Here is a 15,800-nt window from a genome sequence, read left to right as displayed (position 1 = left end):
TGTTTTAGTGATGTATGTTGTAAGTGTAACAGTGATGTGTATTCCCCATGCATTACATTTCTATTACTTCGTGTGTGTTGATTATGTGAATCCCATGGTCAACCGGAATATTTTATCAACCAGTACATTCCAGGTCCCGTAGGTGCCGGTTAATAAAAGGTTTACTGCATATTTTGTAAAAAAAAAGTTGTTACTGTGATGTGAATATTGTTGGCTGGCCCAGCATTTATTGCCTAAAAGAGTTACACAACAAATGTAAAAGTAATTAAGTAAGCTATCTGGATATGGAATACAGTTAAAACCATCTTAAAACCAGAGATTGAAATCCAGAGAAATAATACCTTTATATCAAACCTTAAGTTTGAGTTAACTGATTCTCCCAGTTTCTGTCTTGTGAACAGTGCAGTATTCCTATATGAATACTCACAAAGCTAAGAGCTTAGACTTTCTCAGCTTCTAATAGCTTGCAGATATCTAATCAAACACTCGTAATCTGGACATTGCACAAACTAAACATTTCTACTGAGGTAACCTATTCCCTTGATTGTTCTGAAAAGCCTCCTTCTCCGAGGGAGGCCAATATTTGCTTCAGACCCCAGTCAGGACTCCTCTGACCTGCCCCTAAAGAGTTTTATGCTGTGGAATTTCTAAACCAAGGATCAATCCTTGATGATTCTAAACTGAAGAAATTGTAATGGCCTTTAATATTTACTCCACCTGGCATAAATAATTTTCCATAACACACTAGGAGTTCACAATCACTTGCTTTCTAACACATCAGTGTTCTGGAAAGAATATTTTGACCTAGGTTTCTTTTTAAAATTCTATGATTATTCACCTTTCAACACAAGCTCACTGAAAGATAGGAGAGTGAAGAAGGCATTTGGTAGGCTTTCTTTTATTGGTCAGAGCATTGAGTATAGGAGTTGGGAGGTCATGTTATGGCTGTACAGGACATAGGCTGAGGCTGTTTTCCCTGGAGCATTGGTGACTGAGGACAGACCACATAGAGGTCTATAAAATCATGACAGGCGTGGATAGGTTAAAGAGACAAGGTCTTTTCCCTGAGATGGGGGAGTCCAGAATTCGGGTGCATAAGTTTAGGATGAGAGGGGAAAGATTTAAAAGGGACCAAAGGGGTAACATTTTCACGCAGAGGGTATATGATTGGTACATGAATAGGAAGGATTTAGAGGGATATGGGCCAAGTGCTGGCAAATAGGACTAGATTAGGTTGGGATATCTGGTTGGCATAGACGAGTTGGGCTGAAGTGTCTGTTTCCATGCTGTACATCTTTATGACTCTATGACCCTATGTCTAATTTTGCTTTGTAATGTTCATATGAAAGAATTTGTGAAATTCAAATGATATTAAAATGTGCCGTAAAAATAAAAATTGTTTTTGATGACAAAACTTAGCTGTTTCTCCTTTTCCGAGCAAAACTACCACATGATCTCCGTTTCCTTTCCTGTCTTTGAAAAAGCCACTAATCTTATTTCTGTGGAGTTGAGAGTAACTGGATATTGATCCTCTTTTGTCAAGATTGTGCATTGTTACCTTCTGGCTGCTCACTTCTGGGTAATTTGATTGATCTTCCCACATGCTCTGACATGAGAAGAGTTTTGATGGTGTAAGTGATTGAAATTTACTGGAGGAGACATACTGAGACATTGATTAGCAATCCACATGGCAGGAGCTGAAATCCCACCATGATGGATTGGGAATTTAAATTCATATCGAAAAGTCTCTACTGGGACATGGTAGGCTATGGAGCAGGTAAATGGGATTAGTGTAGTTTGGTGCTTGTTGGTCAGCATAGACATGGTGGGCTGAAGGGCCTGTTTCTAGGCTGTATGACTTTAGGACGACATCTAGAAAGAAAAGTATGGAACCCATAAAATGACCATGAAGCTGTTGGATGTTATTAAAAACCCAACTCATTCATTAAAGTCCTTTTGGAATTGAGACCTCTGTCCTTCCAGCACTGACATCTATGTGACTCCAGTCCCACTCCAACATGATGGACTCTTAATGACTGTTTTGAAGTGATGAATAAACATTTAGGGAAGGGGGGAGTGGATGTTCAGTTTCAACATGTCCTCAGAATGAATTACTGGAAACAAATATAACTCTTTCTTTAATATCTCCTTTCAGATTCTCTTAAACTTACAGCTCATTGCATATTCTTAACACACCCTGAGAGTGAATCAATGATTTTTCTCCTATGTTTGTTTTCAGATTATTATAAAATGACTGCCACCAGTGCTATGATACTGGACAATAATGGGATGATGATGCTGAATTTCAATTGGTGTCATTTGCCCTCTGTTCCACAGCCTGGAATGATGTCACCTCAGATTATAAACCCTGGATGAATCTCACCATCGAATCAGCACTCTCCCTTCTGCTGTCACAACCCAGTGTGCTGGAAATCAAGCTCCACTATTCTTAGTGTCATCATAAATGTGAATCAAACTATCCCCCAATTGACTAGCAAGCCCAGGTTATAAGGAAACACTCATCAGCTTACTGTACTTGACAAGAAAGTAACTCCTCAGTATGAGAAATCATCTTTATAACAATTGGCAATTAGGAACTATAAATTGTTAACTTGTAACTCTGCAACTTAAACGGTGCCTATTCTTAAACTCTCCCCTCACAAAGCAATCAGACTGACAAGGCTTGGATATTTAGAGTAGAAAAAGGAAAAAACAAAGAAAACATAGTTCAATAGCACCAAGTGGGAACACAGGAGGTTTTCCCCTTCCTTTCAATTCCTTTTCAGTTCTTTGCTGTTGGGATAAGACTGATTGCTCAACAATACTCTCTTTCACCCACTCCTGCCTATCACTTCCACTTCCAATCCCAAAATTCCCCAACCTGTTCAAGCATTTACATCTGTGGTGAGGAATGCCTTCACTCAAAATTGTGAATGCTTGGAATTGTCTTCCCTAAAGGATTATAGATGTCCAGCCATGGAGTTTATTCAGGACTGGGATTGATGGATTTTTGTAGAAGAATCATAAAATGTGAGAAGTGCAGTTGCAATACACGATCAGCTTACTGGGGTGGAATAGGCTCAAGGGCCAAATGGCCTCTTCCTGCTCTCAGCTATTGCAAAACCAGTGAATTAACTGGATGCACATCAGCCAACAAATCCTCTAACACCTTTCCCTTCAACCCAATAACACGAGTTCCTGATATTTGTGATTAACAAACATATTATTACATCCACCAGGAATGTCATTTTCTGTCAGATAGAGTCAACAAAAATGGCAGAAGTTACCCATTTATTGTCCAAATATTACATGGTCTATTAGATAGTAACCATTACACACATCGTTTTCTTATAGTATCATTTTTCTGCAGCAAGGTTAGACTTGTTAACCCAATGCACACAGTTGCTGAGTAACCAGCAAATGTCTGGCCCTTCGTTCAAACACCAACATCTGTCACTACAACTGCTGGTTGTGATCAGGAGGTGGCAGTGTTTAGCAATTTGGGAACAGGAGGCCATTCTGCCTTATCAGCCTGTAATATCCAAAACCATGGCAGGCCCTACCTCACTCTTCTGCCTTCACTCTGTATTCCTTAATTCCTTATCCAGCAATCCATCTCAATCTTGGAACCTGCGACTGACGGTCAGTGGCTGCAGCCTTTTGTACAGCAACTGCCCTTTGCTTGAAGAAATATTTGCTGATTTCACCTTTAAATAGCCTCACTCTGCTTTGAAAGTTTTATCCCTGTTGTTGATTTCTTCATATCGCGAGGGGCCTCATCAGTCATGTTACAGCCTGGCCAAGTTCTGAGGTGGAGAGGTTCTGGGGTTGTGGTTCTCTGCACAGGCCCAATAAGGACTGGTGGAGCACAGGAAGGGGCAGATTCACCCACCCATGAGGGAAAACCAACCTAAAGCCAATTACATTGATGGAAATTTGAGATGGGAATTTTGCTCAGTTTCTGTATTGACATTGAACATAGAACAGCACAGTACAGTTCAGGCCCTTTGGCCCATGATGTGGTACCAAGCATTTATCTTAATCTAAGATCAATCTAACCTACACACCTGTAGAGGGAGCTTGTCCCAGTCAATAGCTACATTTTGATAAGCCCATCCTGAGGATAACAGAAAACAGCACATTCCAACAGGGACAATCTGACGCAGACACAAGACAGTTTGAAAGGGAAATTTCTGACACAGACAAAGGGCAGTCTGACATTGACAGTCTGACAGGGACACAGGACAGTTTGACATAGTATGACAAGGACACAGGACAATCTGACAGGGACAGTCTGACAGGGACACAGGACAGTTTGACATGGACAGTATGACAAGGACGCAGGACAGTCTGACAGGAACACAGGACAGTCTGACATTGACAGTATGACAGGGACACAGGACAATCTGACATGGACAGTCTGACAGGGACACAGGACAGTCTGACATTGACAGTCTGACAGGGACACAGGACAGTCTGACAGGGACAGTCTGACAGGAACACAGGACAGTCTGACATTGACAGTCTGACAGGGACACAGGACAGTCTGACATTGACAGTCGGACAGGGACACAGGACAATCTGACAGGGACAGTCTGACAGGAACACAGGACAGTCTGACATCTACAGTCTGACAGGGACGCAGGACAGTCTGACAGGAACACAGGACAGTCTGCCATTGACAGTATGACAGGGACACAGGACAATCTGACATGGACAGTCTGACAGGGACACGGGACAGTCTGACATTGACAGTATGACAGGGACACAGGACAATCTGACATGGACAGTCTGACAGGGACACAGGACAGTCTGACATTGACAGTCTGACAGGGACACAGGACAGTCTGACAGGGACAGTCTGACAGGAACACAGGACAGTCTGACATTGACAGTCTGACAGGGATACAGGACAGTCTGACATTGACAGTCTGACAGGGACACAGGACAGTCTGATAGGGACAGTCTGACAGGGCAAAAGTGCAGACTGCCGATGCTGGAAACCAGAGTTTAGATCAGAGTGGTGCTGGAAAAGCACAGCAGGTCAGGCAGCATCTGAGGAGCACGAAAATCGACGTTTCGGGCAAAATCTCTTCATCAGGAATAGAGGCAGGAAGCCTCCAGAGTGGAGAGATAAATTCAACCCAACAGATGACTCAAAGCTGAAGTGTAAATGAGGTTCCAGTAGCTATTTAACAATTTGATAATTGTGTAGTTTAATACCAAAATTACAGGATTTCTTAACAGACACAGAACCTTTCCAATGAATTTTAGAAAGTTGATTCTGAAGTGTAGAAGGTCTGACAATTGCATTATGTGCTTTAATCTGTTTCTTTTATTTTTCATTTTCTCAAACGGCAAAATCTTGAAATGCTGTTTAAAATGCAAAGTGAAGTCCGATAGCATCTCGTACAATTGCATCTCAGTAACTGAAGACATTTTACCAAACCATCAGAAATCTTATCATCAACTCTATAGTTGTTTAACTTGAGATGTTAGATTTATAAACACCAATTTCGACATCTTCAAATACAAAGTGCACATCTGCAGTGAAATCACACTCTGAAGCTATGATTTGCTTTTTGCATTGTTTAATTTGCTTTGGCAGGCATAACATGGGGACTAGTGCCACACCCCCTGAGGCACTATACATGAGTTAATAGCTACTTCTAATGAGATGTTTCCTCTGTTACACAAAGCCTTGATAAGACAAACTGTGTTTCAAATTGCAAAATATAAGATACCATGCTTTGTCTCAAGTTTAAAATCACACCACACCGGGGTTATAGTCCAACAGGTTTATTTGGAAGCACTAGCTTTCAGAGCGCTGCTCCTTCATCAGGTGGTTATGGAGTATTGAAGATTTTCACGCCATAAAAACTGACTTAAATGCTCCCATAGGCAAGCACGAGCCTCTGAAATGCAGATAGTAAAGGTTTAAAGTTCACGTTTTAACAGGTACATAATGCACAGATGTGTTGGTATTTTCTTTGGACTTTGAGTTCTGACAAAATGCAGGGGGCTGTGGTGGGGAAATGAATGTGGAGAGATCCAGGAAAAAGGTAAATCTGGAAACATCACTACAGCTTATTTATGATCAATTTTGGTTACTAACGGGGGGGGGGGGGGAGAGACGACAGTCTGACAGGGGGAGAGACGACAGTCTGACAGGGGAGACACGACAGTCTGCCAGGGGGAAGACACGACAGTCTGCCAGGGGGAAGACACGACAGTCTGCCAGGGGGAAGACACGACAGTCTGCCAGGGAGAGACGACAGTCTGACAGGGACAAGGGACAAACTGACATGTTTGTTCACCATACAGAATGACAATGATCAAACCTACGGGGAGGTTTATAGTCCTGACCTCTTCAGGTGTGAGTTGGAGGCATCACTTACCCCAAAATTAAACAGACCCAGCAGAGTTTCCCATAGACCGGGCCATCCAAGGTCTGTCCAAGGGACAGAAGTGGACCAAATGGCATCTTCCTGTTCAGTTTCAGACTTTAAAGAGCGAGGTGAGGAAGAGGAATGAGAAAAGAACGTAACTCTGCTTCAGTCTCTAAGGGAGGATGGGAGGTGATGCAGAAACAGTTTGGGATCTTTGTTCTCTCCTCATCACTGACTCAGCTCTTACCCACTCTCGCTCTAATAGGACCTGGCTGTGTCAAACCAGATCCTCTCGACTGCCTCTTTGCCGAGCTGCCACAGCTGGTGCAGACACCGCCAGCCTTTCCGCACTGTCACCATGATGTATTCCTCATTCTCGGGATGCAGTAACACACTGTGGCTGGCAATAAGCAGTGATTGAGAAAACCTGCAGAGCACCAGCAGGAACAGAGCATCACGTTCGTCCTCTGTCAGTGGGATGATACTCTCAAAACCTGCCATGACGTGCCCCCCCACACTGAGGGGCTCTGTGCTCTGGGTCATCAGATACATGATGCTGATGGCCAGTTCATACACAAAGCAGCCGTAGCTCAGGTCACCAAAGTCCAGGATTGCAGAGATGCGGAATTCCGGTTGTGGGTGTGTTGTGCTGGATCTGTCTGTCATACCATCAGCCAAATAATCCACTGGCGCTAGCAGAATGTTGTACTCGTTGCAATCTCCATGAATAATGCCTGGGAAAAGCCATGTTAAAAAGACTGCAATCATTCAATAGCTTAATTAGCAAAAGGTCATTGTATCTATTATTCAGTTAAGTTTACCAACAGAGTTAAGTTATTTTAAATTTCTCTTTCTTTGGTTGTATTTTAACTAGAGTGCTTAAATAAATTGTGTTTTGTTTAACGTCAAATGCTTTGGCTAGCTGCATTGCATGTGGAACAAACATTGCACATATGCCTTTAAAATAAGAAAAGTTAGGTACTAAGCTACCTTCTTAAAATATTTGGAGAGAGTCTGGTCTGCTCCATAACAGGAACATTTGTCATGGGGACATGGTCAAAGGAGATTAGACAGTATTCTATATCATATGAACAAGGTTCTAACAGGAACATCATCTCCAAAGGATCTGTGTAGAGGGCAAACATTTAAGATCCTCAACAAAAGCGTGAGAGGAGATACGAGAAGAGATTTTGTTCTATATAGTTGAAGAACAGACTGTCAAAGGAGCAACAGTGGGGAATACAGTTTTCGCAAAGAGGTCCATTCCAACAGGGTGATAAATCTTTAACTTCAATGCAATGAGTGGTGGGGTAGTTTTAACATTGAAGAATTTAGGGATCAAGTGAGGCTTTGAGGGAGATGGATAAAGTAATTCAAATTTCTAACATCCCACACTCTCCCCCCCTCCCCCTCCAAACTCCCAGTGAGAATAAAATCTTCCATCTGTGTCTCCATGAAATTGTTCAATCAGGAGCTGAAAAAGCTCTAGGTATAGGGAGTGAATGGATGAGTGGGCTAAATCCAGGTGTTTCAAACATTCAGATGGCACTGCACTGTAACATTCAATGATCCTGTGACCAAACTGCTTTGGGAACACATCCAGTTTTGCAATGAGATTCAAACTTACTTCTGCGGAATTTGCTGAGGTTAGGGAGTAACTTCTCCTTGAACTGTTGAAGAACTTGCTTGACAATTGACCGTGTTTCGCCTTGCTCTATTTCGGGCAGGTACTCTTCCAGGAGATGAAAATATGAAAGGTCCCACTTGAACCCTTCCCGATGCAGACTCTGTGTGGTTGGGTGAAAGAACTCCTAAAAGTGGGAGAAATCTGTTACTGATTCTCGAACGGTGTGAGTCACTGCGAATAGGAAATAAGAAAAGGCTGATCGTACAGTCCTTCTCATCTGATCAGATCTACATTAGATTACTTACAGTGTGGAAACAGGCCCTTCGGCCCAACAAGTCCACACCGCCCCGCCAAAGCGCAACCCACCCATACCCCTACATTTACCCCTTCCCTAACACTACGGGCAATTTAGCATGGCCAATTCACCTGACCTGCACATCTTTGGACTGTGGGAGGAAACCGGAGCACCCGGAGGAAACCCACGCAGACACGGGGAGAACGTGAAAACTCCACACAGTCAGTCGCCTGAGGCGGGAATTGAACCCGGGTTTCTAGCACTGTGAGGCAGCAGTGCTAACCACTGTGCCACCGTGCCACCCACTCTGCGTGATTGGGTGAAAGAACTCATTCCCCTTTCAGACAATGCGTTGTCGGCTGTCAGCCTCACAGCTCTCAAACAGAAACAGGAAACCTTCCTGCTTTGCCATATTCGCCTAACCAGCTGTCATTATGTTGTGAAGGGTTAACTCTGTTCATCAAATCAATCATTTTCATAGACATCAAATTCCACAAGTTTAGTAAATGCATCTATTAAACACAGACTTAGAAATGAGTACTTCAACTACAAACTTTGGATTTAATCAAAGGACAAAACATTTTATGCTTTCATGGAGCTGGCAAGGCCTGCATTTATTGTCCATCTCTAATTATCCATGAACTGAGTGACTCTTTTCAGAGGGCAGTTTAAAATCAATGGCATTGCTGTGGGTATGAAGTCACGTGCAGGCCAGATTGGGTAAGATGTCCTTCCCTAAAGGATATGCGTGAATTAGAGGGGCTTTACAACAATCAATGATAGTTTCATAACCATCATTACTGATACAAGCTTTTGAAGCCATGTTGTTTCTGGTGGTTCAGTGGTTTTCACTGCTGCCCCACAGTAGCAGGGACCTGGGTTTGATTCCAGTCTTGGGTCATTGTCTGTGTGAAGTTTGTACATTCTCCCTGTGTCTGTGTGGGTTTCTGCTGGGTGCTCTGGTTTCCTCCCACAGATGTGCAGGTTCAATGGATTAGCCATGCTAAATTGCCCATTGTGTTTTGAGATGTGTAAGTTAGGTGTGTTAGCCATGAGAAATATAGGATGGGGGATGGGTGTGATGATCTTTGAAAGGTTGGTGTGGACCTTTTGGGCAAAATGGCCTGTTTCCACGCTGTGAGGGTTCCATATAACCCAATCCACTACCAATTTGTAAAACAAAGAACTATGGATGTGAAAAATCCAAAACAAAAACAGAAATTGCTGGAACAAGTCAACAGCCCTGGCAGCATCTATTAAGAAATAGCAGAGTTAACATTTCAGGTCCGGTGACCCTTCTTAGACAGAGAATCCCTACAGCGTGGAAGCCATTCAGCCCCTTGAGTCCACACCAACCCTTGAAAGAGCAACCTATCCTTGTAACCCTGTATTTCCCATGGCTAATTCCCCCTAGCCTCCATGTCCCTGAACACTATGGGCAATTTAGCATGGCCAATCCACTTAACCTGCATATCTTTGGACTGTGGGAGCAAACCAAAGCACGCAGACACAGGGAGAATATGCAAACTCCACACAGACAGTCGCCCATAACAGGAACCCGGGTTAGCACTGGGTTGCTAAGCACTGAGCCACCATGCTGCATGTTCTTCAGAACCTGCTGCCAGACCAACACGGTTTCTCCAGCAACTTCTGTTTGGTACAGATGTTTTATATCTTTCTCTTATCTTGTTCTACATTATAACTGAAACAATTCTGCAGGACATGCTATAGTTCCATGAATGAACATTTAAAATCAGCTTTTAAATTATCATGTCTTCGTTTTATGAACATGAGAACAGGAGTAGGCCATTCAGCCTGGATAATGGTTAATTGTCAATTTCAGTTTTCTCTTTTTCTCCCATTTTTCCTGCTATTCCATACCTTACTACAGTAGTATCCAACAAGTTATCATTTTCTGTCTTGGGCATGTCCACTGACTGAGCTTTCACAGCCCTCAGGGATAGAAAATTCCAAAGAAATTCATTCTCATCTCAGTTTCAAGTGGCCTGTACCTTATTCTAAGACTATCGTCACAGTTCTGTATTTGTAGCCTTGTGAAACTTCCCTTCTGGATCTACATTATCTGGCTGTTTAAGAATTTTGTAAGTTTTTGAGATTACCTCTCACTCTTCTAAACCCTCGATGATACAGGCCTAGACTCTTTAATGTCTCCTCAGAAAACAGTCCACTCATCCTGGGAATTAATCTGTGAGAGCTTCTGCTGCACACCCACCAAATATATTCTTCCTTAGGAAAAGGGACCATTGTAGCAATCCAGGTATGTCTCATCAAAATGCGATACAATTAAAGCAAAACAGTTCAAATTCTTTTGCAACAAAGGACAACATACCATTTGTCTTCCTAATTGTTTTCTGTACCTGCAATGACCTAAGTACAAGGACACCCAGGTCTCTTTAGACATCGATATTTGCCAATCTTTCTTCTTTTAAGAAACAGCATGACCTCTGTTCCTCCCTCCAAAGTGGATACGTTTGCAAATGTATTTCAATTTGTCCACACACTCAGCCTGTCTCAATCCCTTTAAAACCTCTTTGCATCATCCTCACAACACACATTCCCACCCAGTGTTGTGTCATCACAACGTTAGAAGTACTATATTTAAACTCCACATTCAAATCATTGATCTAGATTCTGAAGAATTGGGGTCCAAGCACGGATTGTACTCATTCTTCTCTTTCATGAAAATGTAGAAAATTATGAGGGACAGAGACAGGGTAGAAGGTAAGAAACTACTTTTTAAAGAGGTTCGTGGAAACCTGAAATTCGTTGCCAATAGAGGCAGAAATCCTCATCATACTGAAGTATTGTAGTGTGTACTTGTGATGCTAAAGCATACAAGGCTCTGGGGCCAAGTGCTCGAAAATGGGATTAAAACAATTTGGTGGTTTTTTGACTAGGCTGAACATGATGGGCTGAAGGGCCTTTTTCAGAATTATAGATCTCTATGACACTTACTTAGTGAGATGTAATCTGGAACATGCTGTCTTAAAGAGCAGTGGAAGCAGATAAATAATAATTCACAAAAACGAATTGCATAAAATTCTCCTGTACAGAGTAGGAGGTGGTCTTTTGGCCCCACGAGCCTATACTGGGTGTGAAATGCTGGTGTGTCCTCTGCTGTAGTGGTGCCTCAGTCATGGAGTCTCTCATCTTTGCTGTTCCAGTTCAATGATTATAAGCACGTGCCCATTAAGAAGCCCATTCCAGTTCCCAATCCTCCTGAACAGGTGGACAGTGACATAGGGGCTCCAAAGATGCACTGAGACTCACAATACTTTGGTTCAGAGTAGTTCAGGTCCCAGAGCTACAAAACTCCAGAAACTGAATTGGGACTGTCCAGCACTGCATCTTTGGGGCTGCTTTATACCCAACAGCACTCACGCTGAATATCTTTTACATAGGGACAGATTTTCAATCATGGAGCTGTAAACCTCACTGGCATGACAGAAGGGGAGTAAATTGCTTTGTTCAGGGATTAAAACCAGATGATTAAAGAATCTGATGTACACTGTTATCGGTCACCAATGCTTGGAGCTAACAGGAGGTTCAGAGCCCATGTCTGTACTTTCTGAAATACGAAGCTCAATCATTAAATACCTCATGCAGAGCCTTGTCCATTTGGGCAAAGGTTCTACCCATTTTGTAGAACATCCGATGATCCAAAGTGAGATTGGCAAATGGGACCCCGGGCAGGTATGTCAGCAGCCTGATCATATGCTGTCTGCGTTCATTTCCTTGCTCTGAAAAATATAAGAGTTCGCATTTAAATTTAGAAGAATAACTTTCACCTTGCTGAAGTGTTGCAGAGGGAGTGTGAGAAAGTGTGTGGTAATGGTGTCAAACCCACCAATAATTATTGATGTCAACAACAAACTGGATGGAGACTTGCGAGAAATGGGGAAATAATGGGCCAATGAAACTGACTGGATTGTTCCACTGAGAGCTGACAAAGGGGTGGGAGGCAATTGGAATAGTCCAATCACCAGAGAAGAAGAGAACTATTGTAATTAAAGGCTGACAAATCCCCTGGACTGGATGACTTGCATTCTCAGACTTTAAAGGAAGTATCTGCAAAGTTTGGTTACACTGGTTGCAATCTTCTACAATTTCTTACATTTTGGAAAAGTCTGCACACTGGAAAATTGCAACAATAGCAATATTCAAGAAAGGAAGGAGACAGAAAGCAGGAAACTAAAGGCCAGTTAACCTAGCACCTATCATTGGGAAAATGTTGGACTCTTTTAGTAAGGATTTTAGAGCATGGCATTTAGAAATGCATAATATAATCAGGCAATGTCAACACAGTTTTGTGAAATGAAAATCTTGTTATACAAATTCATTCCGGTTCTTCGAGGACGTAACAAGTAACATGAACACAGGAGAACTTGTGGATGTATAGGAGAAAGTGTGGACTGCAGTTGCTGGAGATCAGGGTCGAGAGTGTGGTGCTGGAAAAGCACAGCAGATTATGCAGCATCCAAGGAACAGGAGAATCGATGTTTTGGACAAAAGCCCTTCATCGGGAAACTTGTGGATATAGTTTATTTAGATTTTGAAATGCACTTGCTTAAACGGATAGGTTACTGCATAGGAGTAACCTATGCAGATATATAATATCAGCTTAGATAGAGAAATAGTCAATGAATAAGAAAAATAGACTGCAGATAAAGGGATCATTTAGAGTTTGGCAAGCTGTAACCTAGTAGAATCATAGGGATTGGGCAGCTCAGTGGTTAGCACTGCTGCCTCATAGCATCAGGGACTTGGATTTAATTCCAGCCTTGGGTGTGTTTGGCGTTTGTATGTTCTCCTGTGTCTGTGTGAGCTTCCTCCTGGTGCTCCTGTTACCTCCCACAGTCCAAAGATTTACAGGTTAGGTGGATGGCCATAGTAAATGCAGAGCTATGGTAGTAGTGAAAGGGGCTGGGTCTGTGGGGGATGTTCTTTAGCGGGTTGGTGCAGACTGGATGGGCCAAATGATCTTTTTCTGGACTGTAGGGAATTCCATGATCAATAATGGGGCCTTGATTGTTTATATTCTATATTGAAGTTGGTGTTTGTAAAGTGATAGGGGGAGAGTATTAAGTAGTGCCTTTAAAGGATGGTATTTTTTTCTGTGCTTACAGATTGGGAAAGAAGATCTGTGAGCAACAGCTTGGGGGTTTGCAGGTGAGTGCATGAACTGAAACATTTACATCGAACCTATTAAATTTAAATCAGATGGTTTTAACAACGTAGGTATATAAAAGAAGACACATCATTTAGCTGTACTTCCTGATATTTTGTAATGAGTGGGATCTCTGTTTATTGGAACAGCATACTATTAGAATCTTGTTTTATTTGAAAATAGTTCGTAGTTAGAATGGATTTACTCAGTTTGTAAATAGTTTGTTAATTTTTTCACTGTTAGAGTTAGATAAGTAAATTGTTACTTGTTGAGTTTGAAGTGAGATTTTTTTTTTAGATTACATTACAGCGTGGAAACAGGCCCTTCGGCCCAACAAGTCCACACTGACCTGCTAAAGCGCAACCCACCCATGCCCCTACATTTACCCCTTACCTAACACTACGGGCAATTTAGCATGGCCAATTCACCTGACCTGCACATCTTTGGACTGTGGGAGGAAACCGGAGCACCCGGAGGAAACCCACGCAGACACTGGGAGAAGTGCAAACTCCACACAGTCAGTCGCCTGAGGCAGGAATTGAACCCTGGTCTCAGGCGCTGTGAGGCAGCAGTGCTAACCACTGTGCCACTGTGCCGCCCACCAGGAATTTATTTTATTTAACCATTGGAAGTTGCTGAAAAGCAGGTTATACCATTATTCACACTCCTTTTACAGATTATAGGGTGAAGTTCACTTCGTTGGGTGTTGTAGTTTTAGTTCTCAGAGGAAGGCAACCTCTGCTTTATAACAATATCAATGACTGTGTATATTGGAGCCAAATTTGCTGATGATCTATTTAACCATTGGAAGTTGCTGAAAAGCAGGTTATACCATTCTTCACACTCCTTTTACAGATTATAGGGTGAAGTTCACTTCTTTGGGTGTTGTAGTTTTAGTTCTCAGAGGAAGGCAACCTCTGCTTTATAACAATATCACTGACTGTGTATATTGGAGCCAAATTTGCTGATGATCAAAGAGAGATAGGAAAGCAATTTGTGAGGAAGACATCAAGTGTCTGCGAAAGGGCACAGATAGGTTAAGTGAATCAGCAGGTGAAGAGTAGTGTGGGAAAAATGTGAGATTGTCCACTTTGGGAGGAAGGATAGAAAAAAAGCAGTATGTTATTTAAATGGGGAGACTAAAGAGCCATGTGGTACAAAAGAATCTAGCTATGCTGGTACATGAATCACAACAAATTAGCTTACAAATCCATCAAGTATTTAACAAGACAAATGGAAATTTGGCTTTTATTACAAGGAAGCTGAAGTTTAAAAGTAGGGAAGCCTTGCTAAAGCTATACACAGCTTCATGAGACTGCACCGAGTAGAAGAATAGAATCCCTAGAGTGTGGAAACAGACCATTCGGCCCAACAAATCCACACCGACCCTCCGAAGAGTAACCCACCCAGACCCGTTCCCTGACCTACACATCCTTGAACACTATGGGCAATTTAGCGTGGCCAATTCAGCTAACCTGCACATCTTTGGACTGTGGGAGGAAACCAGAGCACCCGGAGGAAACCCATGCAGACACGGGGAGAATGCGAAAGCTCCACATAGGCAGTCTCCTGAGGCTGGAATCAAACCTGGGTCCCCAGCGCTGTGAGGCAGCAGTGCCAACCATTGAGCCACAGGGCTGCCGTACTGTCTGTAGCTCTGGCCTCCTTCCTAAGTAAGGATATACTTGCACTAGAGGCAGTTGAAGAGACAGAAGGTGGCAGTTGAGGGTTGTTTTTTGGGATGGCGGCCTGTGATTGGTGCAGACTCTACTTTTGTTTGTCATTTATATAAATGGTTCAGATGTGAATGTGGAAGGCATGGTTAGTGAGTTTGCAGATAACACCAAGATTGATGGTATAGTGGACAGTGAAGAATCTTATCTAAGATTAAAAAGAGATCTTGATCAAAGATTTGCAAGGATGTTGCCAGGGCTGGAGGATTTGAGCTTTGGGAGAGGCTGAACAAGCTAGGTTTTTTTCCCCTAGAGCATCGGAGGCTGAGGGGTGACCTTATAGAGGTTCACAAAATAATGAGTGGCATGGATAGGATAAATAGACAAAGTCTTTTCCCTGGGGTCGGGGAGTCAAGAATTAGAGGGCATAGGTTTAGGGTGAGAGGGAAAAGACATAAAAGAGACCTAAGGGGCAACTTTTTCACACAGAAGGTAGTACATGCATGGAAAGAACTGCCAGAGGAAATGGTGGAGGCTGGTACAATTGCAACATTTAAAAGGCATCTGGATGGGTATATGAATAGGAAGGGTTTGGAGGGATATGGGCCGGGTGCTGGCAAGTGGGACT

General features: G+C 42.6%; 1 protein-coding gene across 6 annotated transcripts in view; it reads right to left on the bottom strand.

Moving 5' to 3' along the window:
• Positions 1–6,116: 6,116 nt before the first annotated feature.
• The window catches only part of LOC122542456 (hydroxylysine kinase-like), a 51,904-nt gene continuing 42,220 nt past the window's right edge, over positions 6,117–15,800 (bottom strand). For all 6 annotated transcript variants that reach the window (XM_043680160.1, XM_043680165.1, XM_043680161.1 and 3 more), the window contains exons 3-5: positions 11,930–12,072; positions 8,017–8,200; positions 6,117–7,123 (exon numbers count right to left, since the gene is read on the bottom strand). In XM_043680160.1, coding sequence (XP_043536095.1) covers positions 6,648–7,123; positions 8,017–8,200; positions 11,930–12,072 — 803 coding nt within the window. In that variant the 3' untranslated portion in view covers positions 6,117–6,647. The remainder of the gene's footprint in view (positions 7,124–8,016; positions 8,201–11,929; positions 12,073–15,800) is intronic.

Source organism: Chiloscyllium plagiosum, chromosome 40, assembly GCF_004010195.1.
Source record: "Chiloscyllium plagiosum isolate BGI_BamShark_2017 chromosome 40, ASM401019v2, whole genome shotgun sequence".
NCBI classification, from domain to species: Eukaryota; Metazoa; Chordata; class Chondrichthyes; order Orectolobiformes; family Hemiscylliidae; genus Chiloscyllium; species Chiloscyllium plagiosum.
This window is presented reverse-complemented; position numbering and strand designations above follow the sequence as displayed.